General features: G+C 41.7%; 1 protein-coding gene across 3 annotated transcripts in view; it reads right to left on the bottom strand.

The window, feature by feature from the left end:
• Window positions 1–10,644: 10,644 nt before the first annotated feature.
• The window catches only part of nectin3a (nectin cell adhesion molecule 3a), a 36,652-nt gene continuing 34,220 nt past the window's right edge, over window positions 10,645–13,076 (bottom strand). For all 3 annotated transcript variants that reach the window (XM_028573565.1, XM_028573566.1, XM_028573567.1), the window contains one exon: window positions 10,645–12,398. In XM_028573565.1, coding sequence (XP_028429366.1) covers window positions 11,743–12,398 — 656 coding nt within the window. In that variant the 3' untranslated portion in view covers window positions 10,645–11,742. The remainder of the gene's footprint in view (window positions 12,399–13,076) is intronic.

Genomic DNA, 13,076 nt, shown 5'->3' with positions numbered 1-13,076 from the left:
CAAATCACCGCCAAGACCGACAGTTTCCAAGCAACAGTATTTATTTTGGCTGCTCACACACTTTTAACATAGCTTTCCAACCACAAACCGTCTGCCCGGCTACTGTCAGGCACGCAGTCCAACTTTTCCACCTCAGTGTAAAAACCTTCTTACGATATCTCAGGACTTTCTTGAAATGACGGCGTTTCTCAATGTTTTTCATGTGTAAATTAAAATTGCACACAACATGTGGATGAAAACACACCTTGTGAAGTGAAGCTAAAGCAGTAAAGACACATGGGAAGCCTGACATCTCAGGAGGAAGTAAAAGTCAAAGGTCAGCATGTATCCTTATTATCATTCAGACCATCACACACACACACACACACACACACACACACACACACACACACACACACTCATCTGAACAGCAAGCATTAACATGTGATTGGTCAGCGGGGAGTAATTTGGAATCATTACCTCCAATAAAGCAGAGTGTGCATGAAGGTTCAATCTGACAGGAAGGATAAAAAAAGGTGGAAAAAAAGTGTCATTTGTTGGAAATCCATCTCACCCCGACACCAAACAAGAACAGGATGAGGCCTTAGTAGCTTTTATCTAACAATTCCAGAAATGAAATGAAATTCAATCAACCTTTATTTTCCCTCCTGCTGGCAGAGACAGTGGAAATGTCTTCTATCCTTCCTCTGAAGCGGCGGGGGCAGCAGCCTCTGACTCCTGACCGTCGCTGCGTGAGCGCAGCGCTGGCCAGTGTTAAGTCTCAGTAATTAAGACTTCACGCTGTTCGACTTTAAAAGCTCCTAAATGGGCCTCCCGCCTCTCCTCGTTAAAATAAATTTATTCGATTTGACATGAGTTGGGCTTCACTTCATCCTCGCCTCTCATACAACACACGCCTGTGTTGTGCTGGAACAATAGAGTTCCTTTCCTCCTTTTGTCTCTATCTGCTTTTGTCATCCTTGCTTCTGTATATGACCGTGGCTGTGTTTAATTGAGTCAAAAGTGCCTCTGTTTTAGATGAGGGCATAGATAATTAGGAAGTCAAGTGGTCAATCATGGAACTGTTGTAGGAAGAGAAAACAAGTCCGAGACAAACAGAAGGAACGGTAAATACTGTACTTTTTCCTGCTGTACCGATCTTGATGGGTGATTGTTGTTTTTTGGTCCATTATACACTCAGTGATCTAGCAAGGTTATTAGTTCAGTTAAGTAAGTTTGGGTTTTATGCTACTTAATTACCCCAAACCACAAATGTATTGAAATATGTAGTCAGATTAACATGTTTAAAAATGCCAAAGCCTAAAGGTTTAGGGCCAGATTAGCCCTCTAGTGGGCTCCGCGGCCCCTTTTGACCCACCGTATGTATTAGTTAGTGCTTAGTTTGTGGTAACTTTATAAAGCACAGATTTATTCAGGAATAAGTCCAACAGAGGTCAAAACTCCAGCAACACTTGAAGTCTTACTTTATTATAAGACTTACTTGTTTGGCTTGTGGCCTTTCATCAGGGTCATCATGCAACTCATTACAAAGAACATTTAAATAAGAGAAGAAACCATTAAAGACAACCAGTTATATACATACACATACATATTGTTAAACTAAGGGAGATGTTTAACAACTGAACCGTTTGAACTTTTTTTGCTGTAAATTTAGATTTATTTATCTTGTCTTCTTGTTGACCGCGTTCCATAGTCCTGTTCATAACATACAAGTATGATTATTACTCAACCAGAGAAATATAATGACTTTTCGGATTATAAATGCATTCATGCTTTCATGTAGCGTACCACAGTAAATTAGAGAGAAAGCACGTTGAAATGTCTTACTCCAGAGGGGGAAATGACAAATAAAGGAAACAAAATGATAGTGTGCTTTTAAGGGAAAAAAAAACAATAAAATGCGCAAAAGATGTTAGTGTGAGTCTGTGTTCCAAAAGAAAAACAAGCAGCGGGAACAGACTTTAACAGAATTAAAATATCTAAAATGAAATAGGCTAATATAACAATATAAGTCATGACATTAACAATGCTGTAATCATAATGCTATCTGCTATAGATGTGTAAATTCTCTGCCTGCCCCTGCAGTAAACCAGAGCCATAAATCAGATATGCTAAGGCCGCGCTGATGTTGTTGTAAGAAAAAAGCACATGTCCTGACTGTAAGCCTGAGTCCTGCTGATACATCATCCAGCCGAACAGCTGAGTGTGACAGGCTCATCTGTCCCAATCAGGAGAGGTCTCCTTGTTAGATAAAAGACTCCAAGGCTGCAAAACAAAGGTAGCAAACACAAATCACAGCTAAACAGATGTTTAAAACATTATAAAATCCAAATGTTGACTGATTCATAATAAGCTGAGCTTGCAGGGCTTAATGTGAGGTGAGGTTTTACGGCCAGTCATTTGCTCCACGGACTTGGAACTAACAACAACCAGCCTCCGGTGGTGGTCTGCTGGCTGCTGAGCGCTGACACCGGGGCAGGCAGCAGTCACAGGACGAGCACCGTCACGTGCACTAACGCACACAGCTGGTGGTAGCAGAGCGGAGAGTGGACGGCTGGACCGGCTGTCTGACTACATGCACACGACCCAATGTCCAACTGTTCACAGGAAGCACGCAGAGGGGAGTGCTGGGTGTCTGTTGCTTCTTAGGCCTTGTGGTGCTCGCAGACTGACAGACACAAGCAGGTGAAGGAAACAGAGTTTTAACACTAAAAATAACAACGGAGAATAGAAGACATGCAGACAGACACACACACACACACACACACACACACACACAAGTCCCTGAAAGTGATAGATGGGGGAATTCTTATGTCAATATGAAGTATTTTTTAGAAGCGTGGCGCCAGGAATGGCGGTCAGTCGGTCAGTCGCTGCACCACTTGGTCCAGACGGAGATATCTGTTGGATGGATTGCCATGAAATTTTGTATGGACATTCATGTCCCAAAGAGGATGAATCCTAATGACTTTAGTGATCCGCTGACTTCCTCCATTCTAGTGCCATTATGATGTTGACACCTGTGGATTAAAAGGAAATTTGCTACCGGTATTCAAAGTCCTTGGGGATCGCCAACGATGGTAATTCCCTGACTTTTCCTCTGGATCCTCCAGCAGGTCAACATTTTAACAATGAAATATCTCAACATTTACTGATATAATTGGCACAAAATTGTGTGTACAGACACTCATGGTTCCCAGACAATGGATTGGAATGACTTTTGTGATCCTGTGACCTTTGCTCTAGCGCCACCAGCAGGTTGACATGTTTGGTTCAGGGTGAAATGTCTGGGTAACTATTGGATAGATTGTCATTACATTTAGTAAGGGTATTCATGGTTCCCAGAGGCTGAATTGTAATAACTTTCATCTCTTGATTTCTCCTCTATAGCACCATGAGGTCAAATTTTAAATTTGTCCAATTATGACTAAATATCAGCCCAACTAATGACATTCCCATCAGCCTCAGCTGTACTATGTGTTTAGTGCTCATATGTTAGAATGCTAACATGCTAAACTAAGAATGCTAAAATGGATGGTCTGGAGGTACGTGCAAAGGCATGACCCGCCCTATACTGCCTCTGAACGGCTTACCCTAAATGACGCTTGCGTTGCGTTACAATTTTGAGGTGACACATTCCAGAACGCATCCATGCGTCAAATTGATCTTCCGTAGGTCGAAGCATCAGTGTTTGTGTACTTGCGTTCGCGTACTTGCGTTCATGTACTTGCGTTTGCGTAGTTGTGTGGACCATGTTTCTGTCCTAAATCTTGTTAAATACACAATGTAAACTTCCTCTAGGCGCCACCCATATGTTTCCAGCATGTATAAAGTTGCAGGTCCAGTCCATTCCTTTAGCCTGCTCCATTCAATTGTGTGTTGTTTCCTTTTTATACAGCCTACGAATATTTCCCAGGGAACATTGCATTGTTTTGCTGGGATTAAAATTCACTGGAGATTATATCTGCTCCAGCACTGCAGAACAATGCTAGGGGATGTGGGGGTCTCCCTGTCACGGCCCAGTAAGATGGCTGCCCACCCATTCTGATCAGAGCCTGTGGCATGCCATGAGCCCAATTAGTACCTGATCCATAAGAAAAACTCAGAGCCTCATTTGTAAAACCATGTAACTGTCTACCCCTTGCACTCCCAACGTGTTTTTGTCTTTAAAGGTGCCTGTTACAGTAGTGGGCGGCAGAGATGGTCAGTCTGCCAAAAGGAAGAACGATCCTATGAATGTTTTGTTACTGTTCTCACTACCCTATCTGTATGCTTACACCTTATTTATTAGGCCACAGAGAAAACCACTCTATCATTCCAGTTTAATTTCACATTGTGCAATAAGATATGCTGCTCTCTGTAGTTTTCTTTAAACTGTCTCTGGAAAACTTTCTGAGTCAGCAGAGAGAAACGCAGTGCTTCAGAGCAGCAAGCTTTTCCACGGTGGCAGAGCGAGCTGGGAACACAGGATCTGATCTGTGAATGGGCCTCAGTGCAATCTAGAGCAACAATGTGGCTCATCCCTGAAAACCTTCATTGTCTTTGCTCTCGGGTCTCAGAGGAGTCTCTGCACAAAGAGGGTTTTGTTACGGTGCCCAACCTCTCGCCATTCAATCTGCAAACAAGTCAAATTCCCTGCTGAAAGGTGATGCATGTAGGAGGGTTTATAAACAAGTCATGATTCAGATAAGAGCGATTTCTCACTTTGGCTGTTGTGAGATGTTTTATCAGAAACATTTGATTTATTGAAGTATTTTTGCATGTGATAAAAAAAACCTACAGGAAGTGGTTTCAACACTGCAGCATGAAGCAGATAGTTGAGACAGCTTGTATATTCTGTCATGTCTGTGATACACTGCATCGTTTCAACGCTCCCACTGTACATCAGTACATTGCAATGAAAACCCTTCACTTGTGGCTTGTAAAACACAAAAGGCAGTAGTCTGCAGACAGAGCAGAGGCCACAGGCTTTTTCTAGCTCCATTCTACATGCTTTTTGTGTTTTTTTTACAAACCTTGAAAGAGGAATGGAAAGGTTTATTTTACTGTTTGTTTTGGTTTGAATTCCGTGGACATTGTATTTCACATATATATATATATAAAAATAAAATTGTTGTCAAAAAATCTCAATAATCCTTTTAGTAGCTGTCTGATGGTGTAACACGAGGTTCCTCAGCAGAAAGAGTTTGTGTCTTCAGCAACTAAATGCTCCACTATGTTCATCAGCTAGTTACTACGTGTGTCTGCTGTTTGGTGCTGAGCAGGTATATAATAAGTAAATAATTAACGAAATGAATGCTTCTCACTCTTCTCTCATAAAGGGACCAAGCGCGTCTGAGTGAAACAGAGCGGGACTCGCCGCCACTGTCTCAGCCACAGGTGGCTGCTGCCCTGAAGCCTCACACACTTCACACGGAGAAGACGGCCAGCGAGGCCGCAGGCCATGTGACAACATTTTTGTTGTAACTGCTCCGCACTCTCCCACCCTCTGCAGCATTTCATTATTTCCAAACCCATGAGCTCAAACAATTTGTCTGTTGAGCTCAGTCAGCTGTGGCCTTTGAAGTGAGCTCCCCGGTGCTGTGTTCGTGTTCATTAGCTAACAATCAGTGTTTTTGGAGAGGAGGAGGAGGAGGAGGAGGAGGAGGAGGAGGGTAGGAGCACAAAATAGAAGTGGCCACCTCTCTTTTTATTTCTCCAATGTGAATGAATTAATAAATCATGAAAGGTGACAAAAGAAAACGACACCGCCGGTACACTGGCAGTGAAGAAGAAAACAGCCATTTTTACAAGAATAGTTTCTAAAAGTTCAAGCTTGATGCAGAAACCCCTCTTGACTTTAACATCGTTGGGTGGGGTCTTAAAGAATGTTGAAAGGACCCGCTGCTGTTTTATGAGGAAACTAAACTAAACACATTTGCTGACGGATTCATTAAGTGTGAGAAAATGCCCCTGCAGACATCTGCCAAAGACTTAAGAAAGGAAAAAAGGAGAGGTAACCCAAGCCCACCAACACAGCCTTATTTACCCCACACTGCCTGCACAAACATGCAGATGGTAGCAGTGATGGATTAGGCCGGGGTCATCCCAGTCAGGCAACACCATGACAATAAAGGGAGTGCTTTTGGGCCGGGGCGACGTGGCCGCTCAAGTGATGAAAGTGAAGTCCAAGAAGGGAGATTTCTGTCCAACATGCCACAGGAGATTAAGTATCTGGTTTCTCCTCCTGCTCTTAATCTGGACCAGAGGGGGAGATTGTCACTTTGCTAAACACATCCTGATAGTGTTCCTATCACCTCCAAAGCCAGGTTAACACTGGGGATTAAACACAGGCACTTAGAGTGGAAGGGCTTGGATTAGGGGTGCCATTGTAAATTCCTTTGTAAATGTTTTGAGTGCATAATATCAGTTTTATAAGTTGACAATATTCAAGGAGACATCTAACTCTCTGAGGACTGATGGATGACAGGAGGGAGTTGTGGGTGGTCAGCAGCCGTCTGGCCCATGCAGGTGTGACAGAAAGAAAATGGCAGCCTCACTCGCTTCCCTCTATGAACCAGTGATGAAGAGGGTGCTGAGTTAGACAGGATGGAGAGCTGTGTGAAATGGGTCAGTTAGTTCCTATCACAGGTGTGGACAGTGGAAGAGGCTGAAGGTGACAGAGACTGATGGCCACTGGGCTAAAAGACTGAAACATCTTACCTACATACTTTGTATGGCAGAGAAGAATCTATCTACCTATCTATCTACCTACCTATTGATGTATCTATCTATCTATCTATCTATCTATCTATCTATCTATCTCTACCTACCTACCTACCTATCTATCTATCTATCTATCTATCTATCTATCTATCTATCTATCTATCTACCTACCTACCTACCTATCGATCTATCTATCTATCTATCTATCTATCTATCTATCTATCTATCTACCTACCTACCTACCTATCTATCTATCTATCTATCTATCTATCTATCTATCTATCTATCTATCTATCTATCTATCTATCTATCTATCTACCTACCTACCTATCTATCTATCTATCTATCTATCTATCTATCTATCTATCTATCTATATCTATCTATCTATCTATCTACCTACCTATCTATCTATCTATCTATCTATCTATCTATCTATCCATCTATCAATCATTTTTATTTTTCAAACCCTGCAATTAACTATTGCTTTTTATCATCAATCTGTCAACTTTGTTTTCCAGTTAACTGAGTAAACATTTAGTCTAAATGCATCCATCACATCTTACCAGGTTCCATGGTGATGTATTAAGTTTGCTTGTTTCGTCCATGCAACAGCCCAAAGATATTCAAATTACAGCGATATCAAACAGAAAAAAACAGCAAATCCTCACATTTACCACCAAATAATTGAATTTTGTTTTCAACTTTAGCTAAAGCAACATACTGTGTGTGCCACTTTATATATATGAAAGAATGAGAATTACAAAATGGATTCCTTTGCTTAGTAAGGGATTGTAAGTGAAACAAAATGCTACTCAGGAGATGCAGCTGAAAACCTTGGAAGAAATCTAGTAAGAGTTTGTTGTATTTATTAGACTAATGGTTTGATCTTCTGTGTAGCTGCCATTGTTGTCGTGACGTTAAAATCTTTTTTTGACAGAACAATCTCAGGTCAGGGTCCATCAGAGGCCGTTCTGGAGCTAACGATTGTATTACAAGATCTTCTTTAGTTTGCCCAGTTTTCATGGCAGTTGCTGATGTTCAAATGTCCTTCTTTTAGCACTTTTTAAGGACTTCTTGTCGAGAGGTCCATTTAGCATAGCTTTCCTGACTTTTTGAATGACATACACTAAGCACTTACAAATCAATGACAACTGGGAAAACTCCATCTGCTGAAAAGGTTTGTGGGATATAATCGAAAGCTCCAGAACAGCTACACTACTAAATGGAAATGTGGTAAGACTGTTTTGTCGACTAGTCTTTCCAAGGTAAATGTTTTGTAACAATGTTTTGCAAGTATTTATTGTCACTACTATACTACGAGCTAGTTATATACATACTATAAATACAATACATATACTGTAAATTGCCTTGTGTAATTTAGTCCTCCCTGTATCTATCTGGAAAGCTTTCAATAGATATGGCCAACTAAAATATTATATTAACACAGTGTTCATCTAAAGAAAAGTTAAAGAACGTCATAAAGGAAAATAAAAATGTCTTCTCTGAAAGCAGAATCCCAGGACACATTTGAGTGCAATAATGAAGGTCTTTTAATGCAAACAAAGGAACAGAATACAATCTACCGCACTTTCATCTCTGATTCCTGTGAGACATAAATCATTCAAACAACAACATACAAAATAATTGGTCAGAAAACTCTTGAGAACAAACAGAAAATGCAGTACGTTATCATGAGACAGGAGCTCCTCCAACACACGTCAGATAAACTAATACTCTGTGAAAATCACAGACCTCATACAAAAAAAATAAGATTTTTTTTTTCAATAATAATAAAACAACAGCCAGCATATTTACAGGACAATAATATTTTCTATGTATCTGGCTTGCCTAAATTCCCAGTGAAACTTTACTTAATACAATTGTCTCAGTAACAAACTTGTTACATGTCCTTTCAAAGTGTATAAGGCATGACAATTAACCTTGTCTATTCTGATGTCTTGATAACCGATCATTTTAAATATTAAGATGGAAGATGTCATGTATTAACGGACCAGTCAGTCATCCTCTTTAATGATATCAATATCCATTATATTAATGCTTGTCATTTTTCAAAGTTTCTGTGCATTGCTCAGCCCGTCTAAGGCACCAACTATTCAGTAGGGGAGTCCAGAAAAAACATATAAATCAAACAGCTAATCCTACGCTAACCTATTAGCTTTATGTACATGTATATAAACATTAGTGATGAGAAATAATGAACGGAGTAGGTACCAAATAACTTAATATACATGCAACCAGTTGGTGAGTGATCCAAAAGGATAAAGGACTTTACAAAACATTCATCACTTCAGCACATTTTGCTTTTGTCAGACAGTTGTTGGAGACTGAAAGAAAAAGATGGTTTTCAGAGCAGAGACAGCAGTTTGCATGGAGCGACTTTAGCGAATAAGAAAAGTTGGCAGACATGAATCAGCCATATATGAAAAATGTGTATATATCACTGAGTTTGAGCACTTTAGTTGCCAAGTGAAAAAAGAAAAAGAAAAAAAAAAGAAGTTAATTAAAAAGCTGAAGGTTTGAGGCGAGGACTGCTCTTTGAATGTGGGCTGCAGTGGCAGATGTGTGGCGGCCGGGTGCGTGTGCGCGACGATGAGAGTGAGAGCCAGATTAAAGTAGTTTATTCTCAGACATCTAACCCTTTCGACCAAAGCCCTGGCATGGGAACACCAGGGTGGAGAAGGGTTAAAAGAATAAAAGAAAATAAAGAGAAAATGTGCACCCACAATCTATAAAACCCCAATAAGAAAGAAGACCTCAGAAAATACCAAACCCCCGTCCTGACTGTAATACACAAATATGGTTCCTTCTTCTAGCAACAAACACCCTGATTGACTAAACAGGGATCTTTCCAAAAAGGGTTACACTTTCCCTTTCATGTGAGGCCACTTTGATCCATGTATCATTCCTGAGGAACAAAAAAAAAACTGAATCTCTAAGTGGAAAAGAGTAAGGTCAAATCAAGCAGTGAGAGATGAGATCATTCATGATGTCAACTCTTTTGTTTTAACTGAACGTCATTGGGTTTGTTGTTTGTAGCGGAAAAAGAATCCCTTTGGGAGCCATTACACAGACAGCTCTAACCTACATGGTTCTTACAGATTTTTTCACTCATGGATTAAATTTCTAGTTTCCATGATTGCTGTATATCCTCAGAGGAGCGACTGAGGAGCCAAACCCCAATATTACAGCCTGTTCTGTGATCAGTAGTGATGTCAGCCGCACACAATGTTTCCAACTGGGCTGCGAGGTATTCGCGCAATCATACTTCAAACATACAAACTAAAGCTAAGGAATCAGTTTATCAGTGCCCTCTTTTTCTGTGCACTCTGACCTTTTTTTGTTGCTAATTTACCATCATGAATCACAGCGCGGAGTGTCGAGCGGGAGCAGCGAAACTGTTGGTGGTTTATGGAGCCACATAATATCCGATGATGACAGCTGTGATAGTCACATCTGGTATTTATAACTCATTGCTTTGATCCCACGTTTAAAATAAAAACTATAATGACCAATTGGTGTTTGTGTGCAGACAGAAATCAGAGGATACAGAGGAGGGAAAATGGGAAAGACAGCGATGCAGCCTGTTATCATGGCTAAGTGGAGAGGGCCAAAGCCTGGTAGGCTTCCTTTGATGTTTACGGTAATAACAGAGTTGTGCTTTTTTTACTGCAAGGAAGTGACTGGATTAACACATTTCAATAATGATAATAGTGTATTTGGTAAAGTTATAAACCTTCAGATTTTCATATAAAAAAAAACAACAAAAAAAACATCGTTGATACGGTTTATGGTAGGCATTTTTTTCTGGAGTATTTATCTCTCTCTAGTTTTTATTAGTAACGGCAGAGTCTGCCATTCTAACACTAGATTGCCTTCCTAAACTTGAGGGATTCAGAGAAAACAATGCATGCATGTGATCCAGTTCAGGGTGGCTTTTATTGTGAAGCAATCACAGGAAATGGAAAGTATTTGTCGCTGCAGTTAGCACTGAACACAATCGTTCATCACAAATGCGCCTACAAAGCATGACAACTGTAATTTTCTGCACTTGTTTTGTTGGCGGACTATTTTTAATTTGTTTTAACTAGATTCACCAGTTGCTCCTCTTGTAAAAGCAGCTGCTCAACGAGTGTTTGCTGCAGTATTTAACCACACGTGCTGTCACTACGGTAACCAGGGGAGAGATATTTGTAAAATAAATAAGCTGAACTGAAGCTAAAAGTAAAAGTACTTCCACAGGGGGTGGCCTCTCTCTGTCAGCTGACAGGCTGAATAATTGACTGAAGATACACCGAGTTTGAGAAAGCCACTGGAGAACTAAGCAGAGGTTTACAAGAGGTTTTTCTTTGTAATGTACTAGCATCAATCAGTTTGTTGGTCAGTGTAATTCTCCCTTTTAATCACGTGACTGACAAACCTTCCCTTTTACTTGATGATACATCTTGTCTTTAAACAACACATGCAATATAATTTGCTTTAAATACTGGTTGCAGCCATGATAAACATTTCAACAGTATGAAAACGCCGTAAGCAATCAAGAGACCATTTTGAAAAATGCCACAGAAGTTGGAAGGTTTTATGAGAGCAGAGCTCAGTCGGTCAGGGATATAAATACTTCACTAACAAGGGTCTGAACACCTGACCTATGTTAAAGACACAAACAAGCAGAATACAAAACCTCATTCACATCCGTCCAAACTTCACTGTATGCCAAAGCCTCTTAAGCCTGATAATACCAGCCACAGATAATATCACTGAGGCGTTCCAACGTATTTGTAGCTCCTTGAAAAGATACAAAAGTGTAATACAATCCACATACATGTCCTTAAGGTTAAGTGGTTACAATCAAGGCAGAGCAGTATTGTTCAAAGAGCTCGTTGTGTAACTGAGCTGAGAAATTGTATTCATCCTTTAACTGAAATAACACCTTTTAACGATATTCATATCTGTCACTTGTTAAATCATTCTCAGTCGTTTGAATTTCGTCTGTTTTTTTCTTCCCTTGGCTCTTCTCCTCAAACATACCACTCCCTGCGTGAGATCACAGATCCGTCCATGTGGGACACGTAGTCGCTGTCTGTACCATTGTCATAGCAGTCCTCCGGGAGGTAGGGGGAGCCGTTGGCCACTATGGTGCTGTGCACAGGAGGCCCGCAGGGGTGCATGTTCTGGGTGTTGTAGTGATCTGGGTAGTAGTTTCCCTCCTTGAGGCCCCTGTGGACCTCCCCCCTGTCAGCCCAGTCGTCCCTATCCTTGTGGTCGGGGATGTAGTCGGGGTAAATGATGTCTCCGCCCAATTTGGGTTTCAGCTCCTGGCTGCCTTTGCTCGTCTTGTCCCCGTAGACCTCCTGCAGCTCGTGCGGCTGCAGCACGTCCAGCTGGGACTCCTTCTGCATGTCCGAGGGTCCCAGGTACTGTTTGGTGTAGTAGTCTCCTCGGAAGGTCCTGCGCTGTCGCATGAAGCACGCCCCGCCGAGGATCAGCAAGAGAATCAGGAATAAAACGCCGCCTACGGCCCCGCCGACAATAGTGCCCAGGCTGCCGTCGGGTAGGGATGCCAGGGTCGGAGAGGTAAACAAGGCTATGCGTTGGTCCGCGGCGGTGCCGGATCCAGAGGTGTCGCGGAGGAGCGATGCAGTGGTGCTGGGGGCGGCCGTGGTGGGGGGAGGATCTGCAGAGTGAACATGTGATGAAAAGATTTAAACAGAGAGGAGAGACAGCAGATGGAGTGAGGAGTCATAAAAATAAAGAAGGGGAAAAAAGACCGCAATTTATGTTCTGAAACGACTGGCAAAGCAAGTGTGAATGGTTTTTAGATTAATTTATAGCAACACTGTACAGTGTGGAACAGAGGCATGACTCTCCTGAGACTAAAGCATCTGTTGAAAGCTGTGCTGTAGAGCAAAAAAGAAGGAAATGAGAGGGGCAGAAAGAGGTTAAGTGTTAAATGTCATTGTGTGTGTGTGTGTGTGTGTGTGTGTGTGTGTGTGTGTGTGTGTGTGTGTGTGTGCATGAGAGAAAGACAGAGAAGGATAGGAGGACAGAGGACATGCACTCATGAGCATCTGAGTGAGTGTGATTGACTCTCCCCCCCTTTCTTTCTAAAGCCTTGCTGTGGGGAAGTCATGTGAGAAGATGAAACGCCGTGTGATCGATGTGAGGTTCCTGCATCTGATTTGTCCTCCGGTGGCCGGCGTTTGTGATAGCAGCCAGAGTCAGAGAGGAAAGGATAAGTGTCTCCATTTTGACCTGCAGCCTCTGGGGCTAAGAGCAGCCTGATACCACTAGTCGATCTCTACACAGGCACATCAAAGGCCTGACTATGAAGCAATAGGACTCGCACTAATAG

This window comes from Perca flavescens, chromosome 3, assembly GCF_004354835.1.
Source record: "Perca flavescens isolate YP-PL-M2 chromosome 3, PFLA_1.0, whole genome shotgun sequence".
Taxonomy (NCBI): domain Eukaryota; kingdom Metazoa; phylum Chordata; class Actinopteri; order Perciformes; family Percidae; genus Perca; species Perca flavescens.
This window is presented reverse-complemented; position numbering and strand designations above follow the sequence as displayed.